Source organism: Oncorhynchus mykiss, chromosome 21 (assembly GCF_057628025.1).
Source record: "Oncorhynchus mykiss isolate SJ-2025 chromosome 21, ASM5762802v1, whole genome shotgun sequence".
Taxonomy (NCBI): domain Eukaryota; kingdom Metazoa; phylum Chordata; class Actinopteri; order Salmoniformes; family Salmonidae; genus Oncorhynchus; species Oncorhynchus mykiss.
The window spans coordinates 19,939,643-19,953,617 of NC_143042.1; the positions used below are offsets into that span (position 1 = coordinate 19,939,643).

The 13,975-nt window shown below is 42.0% G+C and overlaps 1 protein-coding gene across 2 annotated transcripts in view; it reads left to right on the forward strand.

Moving 5' to 3' along the window:
• cog5 (component of oligomeric golgi complex 5) overlaps positions 1–13,609 on the forward strand; it is an 88,749-nt gene extending 75,140 nt beyond the window's left edge. For both annotated transcript variants that reach the window (XM_021577402.3, XM_090214170.1), the window contains exons 15-22: positions 2,832–2,942; positions 7,395–7,457; positions 8,509–8,612; positions 10,531–10,768; positions 10,950–11,026; positions 11,390–11,516; positions 12,518–12,597; positions 12,765–13,609. In XM_021577402.3, coding sequence (XP_021433077.1) covers positions 2,832–2,942; positions 7,395–7,457; positions 8,509–8,612; positions 10,531–10,768; positions 10,950–11,026; positions 11,390–11,516; positions 12,518–12,597; positions 12,765–12,891 — 927 coding nt within the window. In that variant the 3' untranslated portion in view covers positions 12,892–13,609. The remainder of the gene's footprint in view (positions 1–2,831; positions 2,943–7,394; positions 7,458–8,508; positions 8,613–10,530; positions 10,769–10,949; positions 11,027–11,389; positions 11,517–12,517; positions 12,598–12,764) is intronic.
• Positions 13,610–13,975: the final 366 nt, after the last annotated feature.

Below are 13,975 nucleotides of genomic sequence, written 5' to 3' on the forward strand. Positions count from 1 at the left end.
AGAGAGCTAACATTAATAATATGCATGTCAATTGACTTCATCACTGCTTGTATTTGTGAGAGGTTGACGTGTTGAATGCCCCAGAGCTGTCAGTTTCAACTACTGGCGGACACACAGACATACCCCAAAAGACTTGGCTTGACTTTACTTGGCTCCTCACGCTCTAGCGACTGCTTGTGGAGGGCTCAGGCACCTGCAGGATGACTTCGGTCGTCAGTTAAACACTGTTTCCTCCGACAAATTGGTCCGGCTGGCTTCCGGTTTAAGCGGGCAGGTGTGAAGGAGCGCGGTTTGGTGGGTCATGTTTCGGAGGACACATGACTCAACCTTCGCCTGTGCCGAGCCCATTGGGGAGTTTCAGCGACGAGACAAGATCGTAATTGGATATGACGAAATGATGGAGAAAAAGGGAGGTAAAAAAAGATTGAATCTATTTGGACAACTACACATATGGGTTAGCTATCCCAGTTTGGACAACTACACATATGGGTTAGCTACCCCAGTTTGGACAACTACACATATGGGTTAGCTACCCCACTTTGGACAACTACACATATGGGTTAGCTATCCCAGTTTGGACAACTACACATATGGGTTAGCTACCCCAGTTTGGACAACTACACATATGGGTTAGCTATCCCAGTTTGGACAACTACACATATGGGTTAGCTACCCCAGTTTGGGCTACTACACATATGGGTTAGCTATCCCAGTTTGGACAACTACACATATAGGTTAGCTACCCCAGTTTGGACAACTACACATATGGGTTAGCTACCCCAGTTTGGGCTACTACACATATGGGTTAGCTATCCCAGTTTGGACAACTACACATATGGGTTAGCTATCCCAGTTTGGGCTACTACACATATGGGTTAGCTATCCCAGTTTGGACAACTACACATATGGGTTAGCTATCCCAGTGTGGGCAACTACACATATGGGTTAGCTACCCCAGTTTGGACAACTACACATATGGGTTAGCTATCCCAGTTTGGGCAACTACACATATGGGTTAGCTATCCCAGTTTGGACAACTACACATATGGGTTAGCTATCCCAGTTTGGACAACTACACATATGGGTTAGCTATCCCAGTGTGGGCAACTACACATATGGGTTAGCTATCCCAGTTTGGGCAACTACACATATGGGTTAGCTATCCCAGTTTGGACAACTACACATATGGGTTAGCTACCCCAGTTTGGACAACTACACATATGGGTTAGCTATCCCAGTTTGGGCTACTACACATATGGGTTAGCTATCCCAGTTTGGACAACTACACATATGGGTTAGCTATCCCAGTTTGGGCTACTACACAATAACCTTTTTAGCTTTTGCTTGTTTTTCTTCCTGTTGATTCCTGTCTCCCTCGGCTTAGGCTACTGAATTGATCTCCCAGGGAGGACTTTCCCTACAGGCAGTGATGAATTATTATATAAGAGTATAGGCTTTTTGCACATGCCCTCTTCTTGTTTTTTGGTATAGAGTATAGAGCACTTAAACGATGGCACATTTTGGTTTAAGGTCTTTTAAAGTATATTGCTAATAATTAATTAAGATAATGGCTTAAGTGCTATTGGTCCTACAGTGATCATATCATCTTTGTTTTAATTTTCTTTATTTTTCTTCATCATCCACCCTTACTCATGAAGTCTGCTAACTTAATTGTAAAGGTCTGAATTGGTTACTTTTTTTTTTTTACTTCAATATTCTTATTATTTGTTTTATGCCTACAACCCTCTAATTACAGTGCATTCGGAAAGTATTCAGACCCCTTCCCCTTTTCCACATTTTGTTACAGCCTTATTCTAAATGTATTAAATAAATAAAAATACTCATCAATGGGAAGGGTACAAAAACATGCTTCTAAGTTAACAGTGACGAACTTAGACGTTTTATTAGTAGGTTGGAGCCTCCTCCACAGACACCCCGAGCTCTAAATATACATTCGAACACACGCGCACACACACACTGAGATGCGACACACACAGGCCTGATCTACAGTCACTCTCACACACTCACTCACACAAACACAGACATACTCAGGTGTGAACAGGAAGCTACTTCGGTGCTGGTATCCTGACACCTCTCTGTGCGTGTGTGTGTGGGCACGTGCATGTGTCATGAATGTCAATGTGTGTGCGCCTCTGTGTGTGCGTGTTTGCCATCCACACAACTACACTCTAAGGCTATAGTTAACTGTTGCTTTGTCAGTTTTAGACCGTTGCTATGGCACCACTTTGCACATGTTGTCTCTCGCTTTTTCTCTCTCGCTCTGTCTTCCTGAGATGGCCCCAATTCCTCTCTCTCTCTGTCTTCCTGAGATGGCCCCAATTCCTCTCTCTTCGTCTTCCTGAGATGGCCCCAATTCCTCTCTATTCGTCTTCCTGAGATGGCCCCAATTCCTCTCTATTCGTCTTCCTGAGATGGCCATCTCAGATAGGGAGCCTCTAATTTCCCCAGGTGTGTGTGTGACCTGCTTGTTATCACCTCTGAGGTGAGAGGTGGTGAGGTGTCCCTATCCGTCTGTGGAACATGGCCAGGAGACAGCAGCCCAAACTGCTACTACAGCTGGATCCTGGCTCCTGTCCCATTTGTATGTGTTGTTCCCGGGCCCCTCCTTGCTCTGCTATAGCAGTGGGAGCTGGATCCTGGCTCCGGTGTGCCCTTGCTCTCACTGCTGCTGTGTGTCTGCTGAGTACTACATGTGTCCTGACTTTTTCTCTCTCTCTTCTCTCCACCTATTCATCTCTCTCTCTCTCTTCCTCTATTTCTCTCCCTCCCTCCATCCTTCCCTTCTTCTCTCACTCTCTCTTTCTCTCCAGCTATCTACCCAGGGGGATGCCAGTCAGGTGATAGGGCCTCTAACAGAAGGTCAGAGGAGGAACATGGCGGTGGTCAACTCCCTCTACAGACTACACCAGGCTGTTGCTAAAGTAACACACACACGGTCATACACACACACTAAAACGCTCACACACACACACCACATTACACTTGTGTTCTTTTTACATGTCTACATTATGTTTTACATGTCTACATTATGTTTTACATGTCTACGTTATGGTTTACGTGTCTACGTTATGTTTTACGTGTCTACGTTATGTTTTACGTGTCTACATTATGTTTTACGTGTCTACATTATGTTTTACATGTCTACATTATGTTTTACATGTCTACATTATGTTTTACGTGTCTACATTATGTTTTACGTGTCTACATTATGTTTTACATGTCTACGTTATGTTTTACATGTCTACATTATGTTTTACGTGTCTACATTATGTTTTACATGTCTACATTATGTTGTACATGTCTGCATTATGTTTTACATGTCTACATTATGTTTTACATGTCTACGTTATGTTTTACATGTCTACATTATGTTTTACATGTCTACATTATGTTTTACATGTCTACATTATGTTTTACACGTCTACATTATGTTTTACACGTCTACATTATGTTTTACACGTCTACGTTATGTTTTACACGTCTACATTATGTTTTACATGTCTACATTATGTTTTACATGTCTACATTATGTTTTACATGTCTACATTATGTTTTACACGTCTACATTATGTTTTACACGTCTACATTATGTTTTACACGTCTACATTATGTTTTACACGTCTACGTTATGTTTTACATGTCTACATTATGTTTTACAAGTCTACATTATGTTTTACAAGTCTACATTATGTTTTACACGTCTACGTTATGTTTTACACGTCTACGTTATGTTTTACATGTCTACATTATGTTTTACACGTCTACATTATGTTTTACACGTCTACGTTATGTTTTACATGTCTACATTATGTTTTACACGTCTACATTATGTTTTACATGTCTACATTATGTTTTACACGTCTACATTATGTTTAACATGTCTACATTATGTTTTACACTGCTACGTTATGTTTTACGTGTCTACGTTATGTTTTACATGTCTACATTATGTTTTACATGTCTACATTATGTTTTACACGTCTACATTATGTTTAACATGTCTACATTATGTTTAACATGTCTACATTATGTTTTACATGTCTACATTATGTTTTACATGTCTACATTATGTTTTACACGTCTACATTGTTTTACATGTCTAGATTATGTTTTACGTGTCTACATTATGTTTTACATGTCTACATTATGTTTTACATGTCTACATTATGTTTTACACGTCTACATTATGTTTTACACGTCTACGTTATGTTTTACATGTCTACATTATGTTTTACACGTCTACATTATGTTTTACACGTCTACGTTATGTTTTACACGTCTAAATTATGTTTTACACGTCTACGTTATGTTTTACACGTCTACGTTATGTTTTACACGTCTACATTATGTTTTACACGTCTACATTGTTTTACACGTCTACGTTATGTTTTACACGGCTACGTTATGTTTTACACGTCTACATTATGTTTTACAAGTCTACATTATGTTTTACATGTCTACATTATGTTTTACACGTCTACGTTATGTTTTACATGTCTACATTATGTTTTACACGTCTACATTATGTTTTACACGTCTACGTTATGTTTTACATGTCTACATGATGTTTTACACGTCTACATTATGTTTTACATGTCTACATTATGTTTTACACGTCTACATTATGTTTAACATGTCTACATTATGTTTTACACTGCTACGTTATGTTTTACGTGTCTACGTTATGTTTTACATGTCTACATTATGTTTAACATGTCTACATTATGTTTTACACGTCTACATTATGTTTTACACGTCTACATTATGTTTTACACGTCTACATTGTTTTACACGTCTACATTATGTTTTACATGCCTACATTATGTTTTACATGTCTACATTATGTTTTACATGGCTACGTTATGTTTTACGTGTCTACGTTATGTTTTACACGTCTACATTATGTTTTACACGTCTACGTTATGTTTTACACGTCTACATTGTTTTACATGTCTACATTATGTTTTACATGTCTACATTATGTTTTACATGTCTACATTATGTTTTACATGTCTACATTATGTTTAACATGTCTACATTATGTTTTACACGTCTACATTATGTCTACGTTATGTTTTACATGTCTACATTATGGTTACATGTCTACATTATGTTTTACACTATGTTTTACATGTCTACATTATGTTTTACATGTCTACATTATGTTTTACATGTCTACATGTCTACATTATGTTTTACATGTCTACATTATGGTTACATGTCTACATTATGTTTTACACTATGTTTTACATGTCTACATTATGTTTTACATGTCTACATTATGTTTTACATGTCTACATTATGTTTTACATGTCTACATTATGTTTTACACTATGTTTTACATGGCTACGTTATGTTTTACATGTCTACGTTATGTTTTACATGTCTACATTATGTTTTACATGTCTACATTATGTTTTACACGTCTACATTATGTTTTACACGTCTACATTATGTTTTACACGTCTACATTATGTTTTACATGTCTACATTATGTTTTACATGTCTACATTATGTTTTACACTGTTTTACATGTCTACATTATGTTTTACATGTCTACATTATGTTTTACATGTCTACGTTATGTTTTACATGTCTACATTATGTTTTACATGTCTACATTATGTTTTACATGTCTACATTATGTTTTACATGTCTACATTATGTTTTACACTATGTTTTACATGTCTACATTATGTTTTACACTATGTTTTACATGTCTACATTATGTTTTACATGTCTACATTATGTTTTACATGTCTACATTATGTTTTACATGTCTACATTATGTTTTACACGTCTACATTATGTTTTACACGTCTACATTATGTTTTACACGTCTACATTATGTTTTACACGTCTACGTTATGTTTTACATGTCTACATTATGTTTTACATGTCTACATTATGTTTTACATGTCTACATTATGTTTTACATGTCTACATTATGTTTTACACGTCTACATTATGTTTTACACGTCTACGTTATGTTTTACATGTCTACGTTATGTTTTACATGTCTACATTATGTTTTACATGTCTACATTATGTTTTACACGTCTACATTATGTTTTACACGTCTACGTTATGTTTTACACGTCTACGTTATGTTTTACATGTCTACGTTATATTTTACATGTCTACATTATGTTTTACATGTCTACATTATGTTTTACATGTCTACGTTATGTTTTACATGTCTACGTTATGTTTTACATGTCTACGTTATGTTTTACATGTCTACGTTATGTTTTACATGTCTACGTTATGTTTTACATGTCTACATTATGTTTTACATGTCTACATTATGTTTTACATGTCTACGTTATGTTTTACATGTCTACGTTATGTTTTACATGTCTACGTTATGTTTTACATGTCTACATTATGTTTTACATGGCTACGTTATGTTTTACATGTCTACATTATGTTTTACATGGCTACATTATGTTTTACACGTCTACATTATGTTTTACATGGCTACATTATGTTTTACATGTCTACGTTATGTTTTGCTTTATCAGACATTGACACGTGTGTTATATTACATATTATAGGGAGACTGGGATGGCAGCGTGACTAAGAGTTCACGCAGAAGAGTCTGTGTGTGTGTGCGTGCGTGCGTGTGTGTGTGTGTGTGCTGGTCATCTGATGTCACAAGGGTTTGATGGGAAAATGCTGACAACCAATTATTTCTAGAGTTAATGTATCTCATCACCCAAAGTAAACTAGCCGCAGGGGAGGGAGAGAAGGGGAGAGAGGGAGAGAAGGGGAGAGAGAGAGAGAGAGATGCAGTAAGTGAGTGGAGAGGGGAGCGGCGAGAGAGGATGGGAGAGAGGAGCGGCGAGGGAGAGACGAGAGGAGCGGAGAGAAGAGTAAAGAGAGAGAGAGGCATGACAAGGAAGGGAGTCAGATGTCGAGCGAGGCAGAGAAAGAGAGAGCAAGGAAGTGGGAACCAGAGAGCGAGTTAGAGGGAGAGATGGGGAAACGTATTCCTTCATATGGCCCATTAAAGATGTATGATGTGTCCTGGTGCTGGGGCCTGTGTGATTAATAGTGGCATAAAAGGAGATTACTCTGCCATCAAATATTTAGTGGCCTGGGAGGTTGTCAAAATGTAACCATTTGAAAGCAGTGAGGCCGTTTCAGCAAGAACGGCTGGTTATTTTAGGAGGGAGGGAGGGTGGGAGAAGGATGGAATGGAAGGAGGGACGTGGAGGATTGGAGAGCAAGGAGGGAGGATAAATACTGTAATAACCGTTAGAAGAATATGGGACGGATATGTGGGAAAAAAGACGAATAGTGTTTGTCAGGTTTCACTGTAACCTAACCATTGACCTTTTGTGTGTGTGTGTGTGTGTTTGTGTTCTCAGGTGATATCAGGATTGGGGTCATGTCCTCCGGCTGCTGAACATGCTCTCACGGCTTCACTAGAGGTAAGACAGACACTCGTCTCCTCCCGTACTTCTCTCTACAGTTTTCTCCTCTCTACTCCTCCTCCTCTATCGTTCTTCTCTGCTGATTTCCTCCTCCTCTCCTCTCTAGTCTTCCCCTCTTCTTTTTCTCTCCATTCTATCTGATGTGCAGCTGGTGGTGGATTATGCTGTTGGTTTTTCATTATGGGGTTTGAATGGGCACTTTTGGAACTTGGAACTGAGTTATGGAAACCAAACAAAACATTGCTATTTCTGATGCACCGCATTCTGGAAGATAAAACGGTAAACACTGAGTGGAGTGTGTAGACTCTTCTTTGGCAATCACTCGCTTTTTCTCACAAAGGTATTTTGTTGTAACGGGGAAAATGGTCGGAGGCTTGTTTCTCTCTGCGTTCTGCCAATCCCCCCACGCCACACACAGCGGAGGGGACATTGTTAACTTTATTGTGAAGGAGTTTAGAGAGGAGATCTGAACAGAGATCTGGTTATCTATCGTTGGCAGGGGCTTAGCTGACGGGCACAAACACAAACTCGCACACACACACTGGGTCAGGTCTATTGAGTTTAGATTGATCTAAAGATGGAGCGAACGATAAACTGGCGGCCCCACTCCGAACCCCGCGACCGACACACACACACATGCCCAAACACACACACAGTCTCACACACAAATACGAACATCACACATACACACACGCTCTTCCTCTCTCGTCTGACATGTCACGTGCACAGAGCTCCTATCCTAAAGCTCACTGCAAACGTCCGCTTATCAGCAAATCGCATTCATGCAGCCAAGACCACCAGTCTGTTTGGGTTGCTAGGCAATGACAGACTTAAGTGAATCAGGTGTGCCCCTGCGGGCACTGTGTCCTTCAGCTATGTACCTGGCCTGCAGATGCAAGAAGTTATGGTCATGTTTGTTCAGTTCATCATTGTGTGTCCACTGATATTTGAGATGTCATTGTCTGACTGAGCTGTTTCAGAGTTGTGACACACAACCTGTCTTATGCCTTGTTAAATGATGCACTCTCTTGTGTGTGCGTGCGTGTAGGGAGTACAGGCTCTGATGGCCAGTGCAGTACAGCCTCTGCTGCTGTCGGTCAGTGACTCCATAGAAGCCATCATCATCACTATGCATCAGGAAGACTTCTCTGGGTTAGTACACACACACACACACTTTAAGACACCACACTCCTCAAGCTAGTTGCAACGTTCTAGGAGTAAGGTTGGGGTTTAAGTTGTTTAAAGGGTAATGTTTACAGGTGGCCTTGGTGACATAGTGCTACAGAGCTTTATATGTGACAATACGTTGTCTGTGATACTATTATCTGATTGTCTCTCTGTTTCACCAGGCACCAAACAGCATCTGTTGCTAATTTACATTTACAAAATGTTTCTCTCTTTCCCCTGAGCTTGACATTTACACACTCATACACACATCCTCAGGCTATCTACTGTTCTACACACACCGCTCTGCTCTCGTATAGAATCATGTGTGTGTGTGCGTTGTCTCTTCAGCCCCCTGTCCAAATGACCTTTTCATGGTCAGATAAACACAATGTGGCTAAGTGGCTGAACTCACCCCTGCCCCCTTTCTCCCCAACAAATACACTTACACACACACACACACACACACACACACACACACACACACACACTTTCTCTTGTGTTGTGCAGAGGGAGCTCCTTGCAGTGACCATCGTAAAACTAGTTCTAACACACACACCCTGTTCCTCACACACACACACGTCCTCTGAGTGAACTCTTAGTCACGCTACCATCCAAGTCTCCCTGAGCCATTGACCCCACTGACCGTCTCCCAGATAGCCATAGGGACACAGTGGCAGAGTAGCTGTTGCAGGATTCGAGGCACAGCGGCGATATTGACGTGTTAAAAAAGGCTGGGAGGTTTCATTTTGTAAGAAGGTCAAGTCTGAATCAGCAAGCATCCATGGATGCCCTGTGGAACCTAGCTGTGAGACCAGCAGCTCACTTGTCAATGTGTGCGCACACAGGTAGAACCAGTCTAGACCATAGAATTAGGAATGAATTGAATAGGGCCTTTATGGTCTAGACCAGTGGTTCCCAAACTGTGGGGCGCACCCTCTTAGGTGCACAAGGTGACATTTCTCCATTGGGTAGTGCATCATCAGTATACGTCTTGTCATGTCAGTCATACCTTAGAGAGCGATTTACAACTTGGTCAGAAGTGCACAGATCAACTAGCCCATGTCAGCTAACGTTTTCTAGCTAGGTTTTCTAGCCCATAGATTTTGTAGTAGTGTTCGAGTCACTCAAATATCACACGAATACACATTAGATACGGCAAAATGTGTAGAATTGCAGGAAATAAGCTTTAAACCTGCAAAGTGTTCTCTTGGCCAACAAGAGGGATGTGAACAGTTTGTGGTGCGCGTGGGGGGGCCCTGAGTGAAAAAGTTTAGGGACCCTTCGTCTCTAGACCCTCTACAGTTGCATTCAGATATTCTCCCTCCATTCATCCCGTGGTCCATTCATATTACCCAGACTCTTCTCTGTACAATTGAGAGGCTCCCAATGGACCTGTAGACTCAGTTAGTCTTGGGGCTTTGCAGTCACGACACAGACTCACACACACACACAGCTAGCAGGGTCTCATTAGACAGAGCCACACAAAGGGTCCCTGCGTCAGTACTGTAGCCTCCTGCCGCTGGCTAAATGTTATCGGCCCCTGGCACCCGCTGGTTATTCTGTCACGGCCATACATACAGAGACCGAGAGCTCAGATTGACATTCAGCACTCTGAATACAGACTAGACTGCTTTCCGCTCTCTGAACTTACACAGACAAGGCCCTGCTGGCACTTAGCCGACTCGCAGCACACGCATACACACACACACACACACACATAGGTATAGTGTATAATGGCCTGAGGTTCAAGGTTATGAGTCAGACCTTTAGTCAGTGACCTATACTAACCTGTGTGTGCGTGTGTGCGTGTGCATAAGCGTTGAAGGATTTGCCCTGTTTGTTGTGGTGCGGTCTTATCTAAGCAATCACAGACAGATATTTATATTTCTGTCTCTGTGTCCAGGTCTATGTCCACCCCGGGGAAGCCTGACGTGCCCTGCTCTCTGTACATGCGGGAGCTACAGGGCTTCGTGGGCCGCGTGATGGCGGACTACTTCCGCCACTTCCAGTGTGTCGACTTCATATACGACAACACGGAGAGCATCGCCCAGCGCTGCATCACACTATTCATCCGCCACGCCAGCCTGCTGCGCCCCCTAGGGGAGGGAGGCAAGATGAGATTGGCGGCTGACTTCGCTCAGGTGAGGAGAAGGGCTGTATGTGAGGGTTGTATGTGAGGGTATGATCGGTATCTCTCTCCGTACCTGCCTGTCAGCTCTCCTTTGCTGTTTGTCTGTCTCTCGGGTTTTTCTGTGCATCTTGAAGTTCACCAAGTAACTCTATATTCGTGTTCTCACTGTGCTATTTCTTCTGTGTTTTTAGATGGAGCTGGCCGTCGCCCCTCTCTGTAGGAGAGTGTCTGAGCTGGGGAAACCCTACCGCCTGCTGAGATCTTTCAGGTATGTTATTACATCACTGCTTGTTACACAGGTATGACACATTAGTTATGCATAGTTATTACATCAGTTATTATGCACAACCTATTCCTGTTAAACCTTTGATGAGATGGGGAACGCCTCAATAGCAGCGGTAGTTTCCAGAGTGAGAGTGGCTCTTAATGAAGATGTTAGTCATTATTGGAGGGTTAGAGAGCTGTAATTCTCTCGGTCTCCCTGCCGTCTGCCTCTACTTAGACGCTAGGGTAATGGTTTAAAGATAATGGGTAAAGGCTAATGGTGTAACACAATGAACACGTTATTTAGGCTAGACACCTCTGTGTGTGTGTGTGTGTGTGTGTGTGTGTGTGTGTGTGTGTTTTGTAGGCCCCTGCTGTTCCAGAACAGTGAGCTGATAGCCAGCAGTCCAGCCGTGGGGGATCTGATTCCATACAGCACCCTGCTACACTTCCTGTTCACCAGAGCACCGTCTGAGCTCAAATCACCTCACCAGGTACAGACTATATATACAAATTTCTGCCCTGCTAGAGCTGTCCCGGTCAACTGTAAGTGCTGTTATTGTGAAGTGGAAATGTCTAGGAGCAACAACGGCTCAGCCGCTAAGTGGTAAGGCCCCACAAGCTCACAGAACGGGACCACTGAGTGCTGAAGCACAAGACCTGTTCGTCTGAAGCTTTATAAAATGGGTTTCCATGCCCGAGCAGGCGCACACAAGCCTAAGATCACCATGTGCAATGCCAAGTGTCGGCTGGAGTGGTGTAAAGCTTGCCGCAATTGGACTCTGGAGAAGTGGAAACACGTTCTCTGGGGTGATGAATCACTCTTCACCATCTTGCAGTCCGACGGACGAATCTGGGTTTGGCGAATGCCAGGAGAAAGTTTGGTGGAGGAGGAATAATGGTTCAAGGCTGTTTTTCATGGTTCAGGCTAGGCCCCTTAGTTCCAGTGAAGGGAAATATAAACGCTACAGCATACAATGACATTCTAGACGATTCTGTGCTTCCAATTTTGTAGCAACAGTTTGGAGAAGGACCTTTTCTGTTTCAGCATGACAATGCTTCCGTGCACAAAGCGAGGTCCATACAGAAATGTATGGAGAGATCGATGTGGAAGAACTTGACTGGCCTGCACAGAGCCGTGACCTCAACCCCATCGAACACGTTTAGGATGAATTGGAACACGAACCAGGCCTAATCACCCAACATCAGGGCTCGACCTCACTAATGCTCTTGTGGCTGAATGGAAGCAAGTCCTCGCAGCAATGTCCCAACATCTAGTGGAAAGCCTTCTCAGAAGAGTGGAGGCTGTTATAGCAGCAAAGGGGGGACCAACTCCATATTAATGCCCATGATTTTGGAATGAGATGTTCGACTGGCAGGTGTCCACATATTTTTGGTCTTATAGTGTACCTACAAACTGCTATATACACACTTATCTATACTGGTTCCAACTGTCATCTTTATCTTAACTTTGTACAAATTCTCCCTCTTCCAGAGAGCAGAGTGGTCTATCGCTCGCTACTCCCAGTGGCTGGATGACCACCCTTCAGAGAGAGACCGCCTCACACTCATTAGGTAACTGCAGGAGAACGACAAAAGTCTTACAGCCTTTGAGACCACTGGGGGGTTGTTTGGTATCACTGAGGAGTGAGTGAGCACCCTCTTGTGGTAAAATGATGAAATTCCCATCAGTTCTATTGGTTAGTGTGTCTTTAGCAACGCCTTCCTTCTGTGTGTACTAGGGGTGCTCTGGAAGCCTACATGCAGAGTGTGAGGGCTCGTCAGGGGAAGGAGTTCGCCCCCGTCTACCCCATCATGGTTCAGCTGCTGCAGAGGGCCACCAGCGGAGCCCAGGACTCCAGGACCTGAGGGAACTACCGCTCCCATGATGCAACTGTGCGTTTCACATGGGCATGGAGAACGGCTCCGTGAAGAACACATCCAGATATTATGAATGTTATGACTATAGAATTAGAATTTGTAGAACAGACATGGCTATGAACATCCTTAAGCCTTTTTAATGGTCCACCCAACAGGAGTTTCCATTATAGATATGACTTAAGGGTTGCTCCATTTCTGTGGATGTGTTAAGGAGCAATTCAAACATTCCAAATGGAACGCCGCACATTTCTGTTCTGCTACTTCTATAACTATGCCACAGAGGGCAGCACAAGGGGGAAGTTAGTTACCTGTGCTTCATACTATTGAACTGGGAAATAAATGCTTGCTAGTTATTGGTAGGGGCTTTACTGGTTAACCACATTTTGTTCTATTAAATGCTTTATTGTGGAACAATAATTATCATTATAAGGAATGATTGATGGTAGGACTTTAATAATAGTTAACCTAATCTAAGGGCTCTATTCAATCTATATGGTGGAAATTCTGCGTAATTGAAATGCAATGTTCCTGCCGGGTTTGCCGTAAACTACCTTTAGATTAATAGCTCGCTAAATATAACACTTCAGCGATATGGATTGATTAGAGCCCTGTCTGGCCTATACAACTGTTCATATGTTCTGTCTTTAATGATGTACTGTGGGTCTAAAGCTCTATGGTTGTGGTTATAATAAAACGAGAAGTAAAACAAGTTGTTGTGCCTGATAAGAGGGCTCCCCGAGGAAGGCTTGTAATCTTGAGCCCTGTTTATACCTCGTAATATGCAGCATGTGTCCTGATCTTGTCCACAGGGGCATTACACGCAGGTTGCGACCCACATGGTTGTCAGTTTGAATCCCGTTGTCCAATCTTACCCAATTATATTTCTAAGTTAACTTTGACTGAACAGCTTTAAATATATGGGGTACATTAGGATAGAACGACACCCTTTCTCAAAGGAGGTATATTAAATGCGGTTTTATCGGGTAGCTAATCGTTTTGCAACAAATGAGCACAATCACAATTTGGACAAGATCAGGACTGGCATGTTCTTCAATAAATAGTATCTTACTTT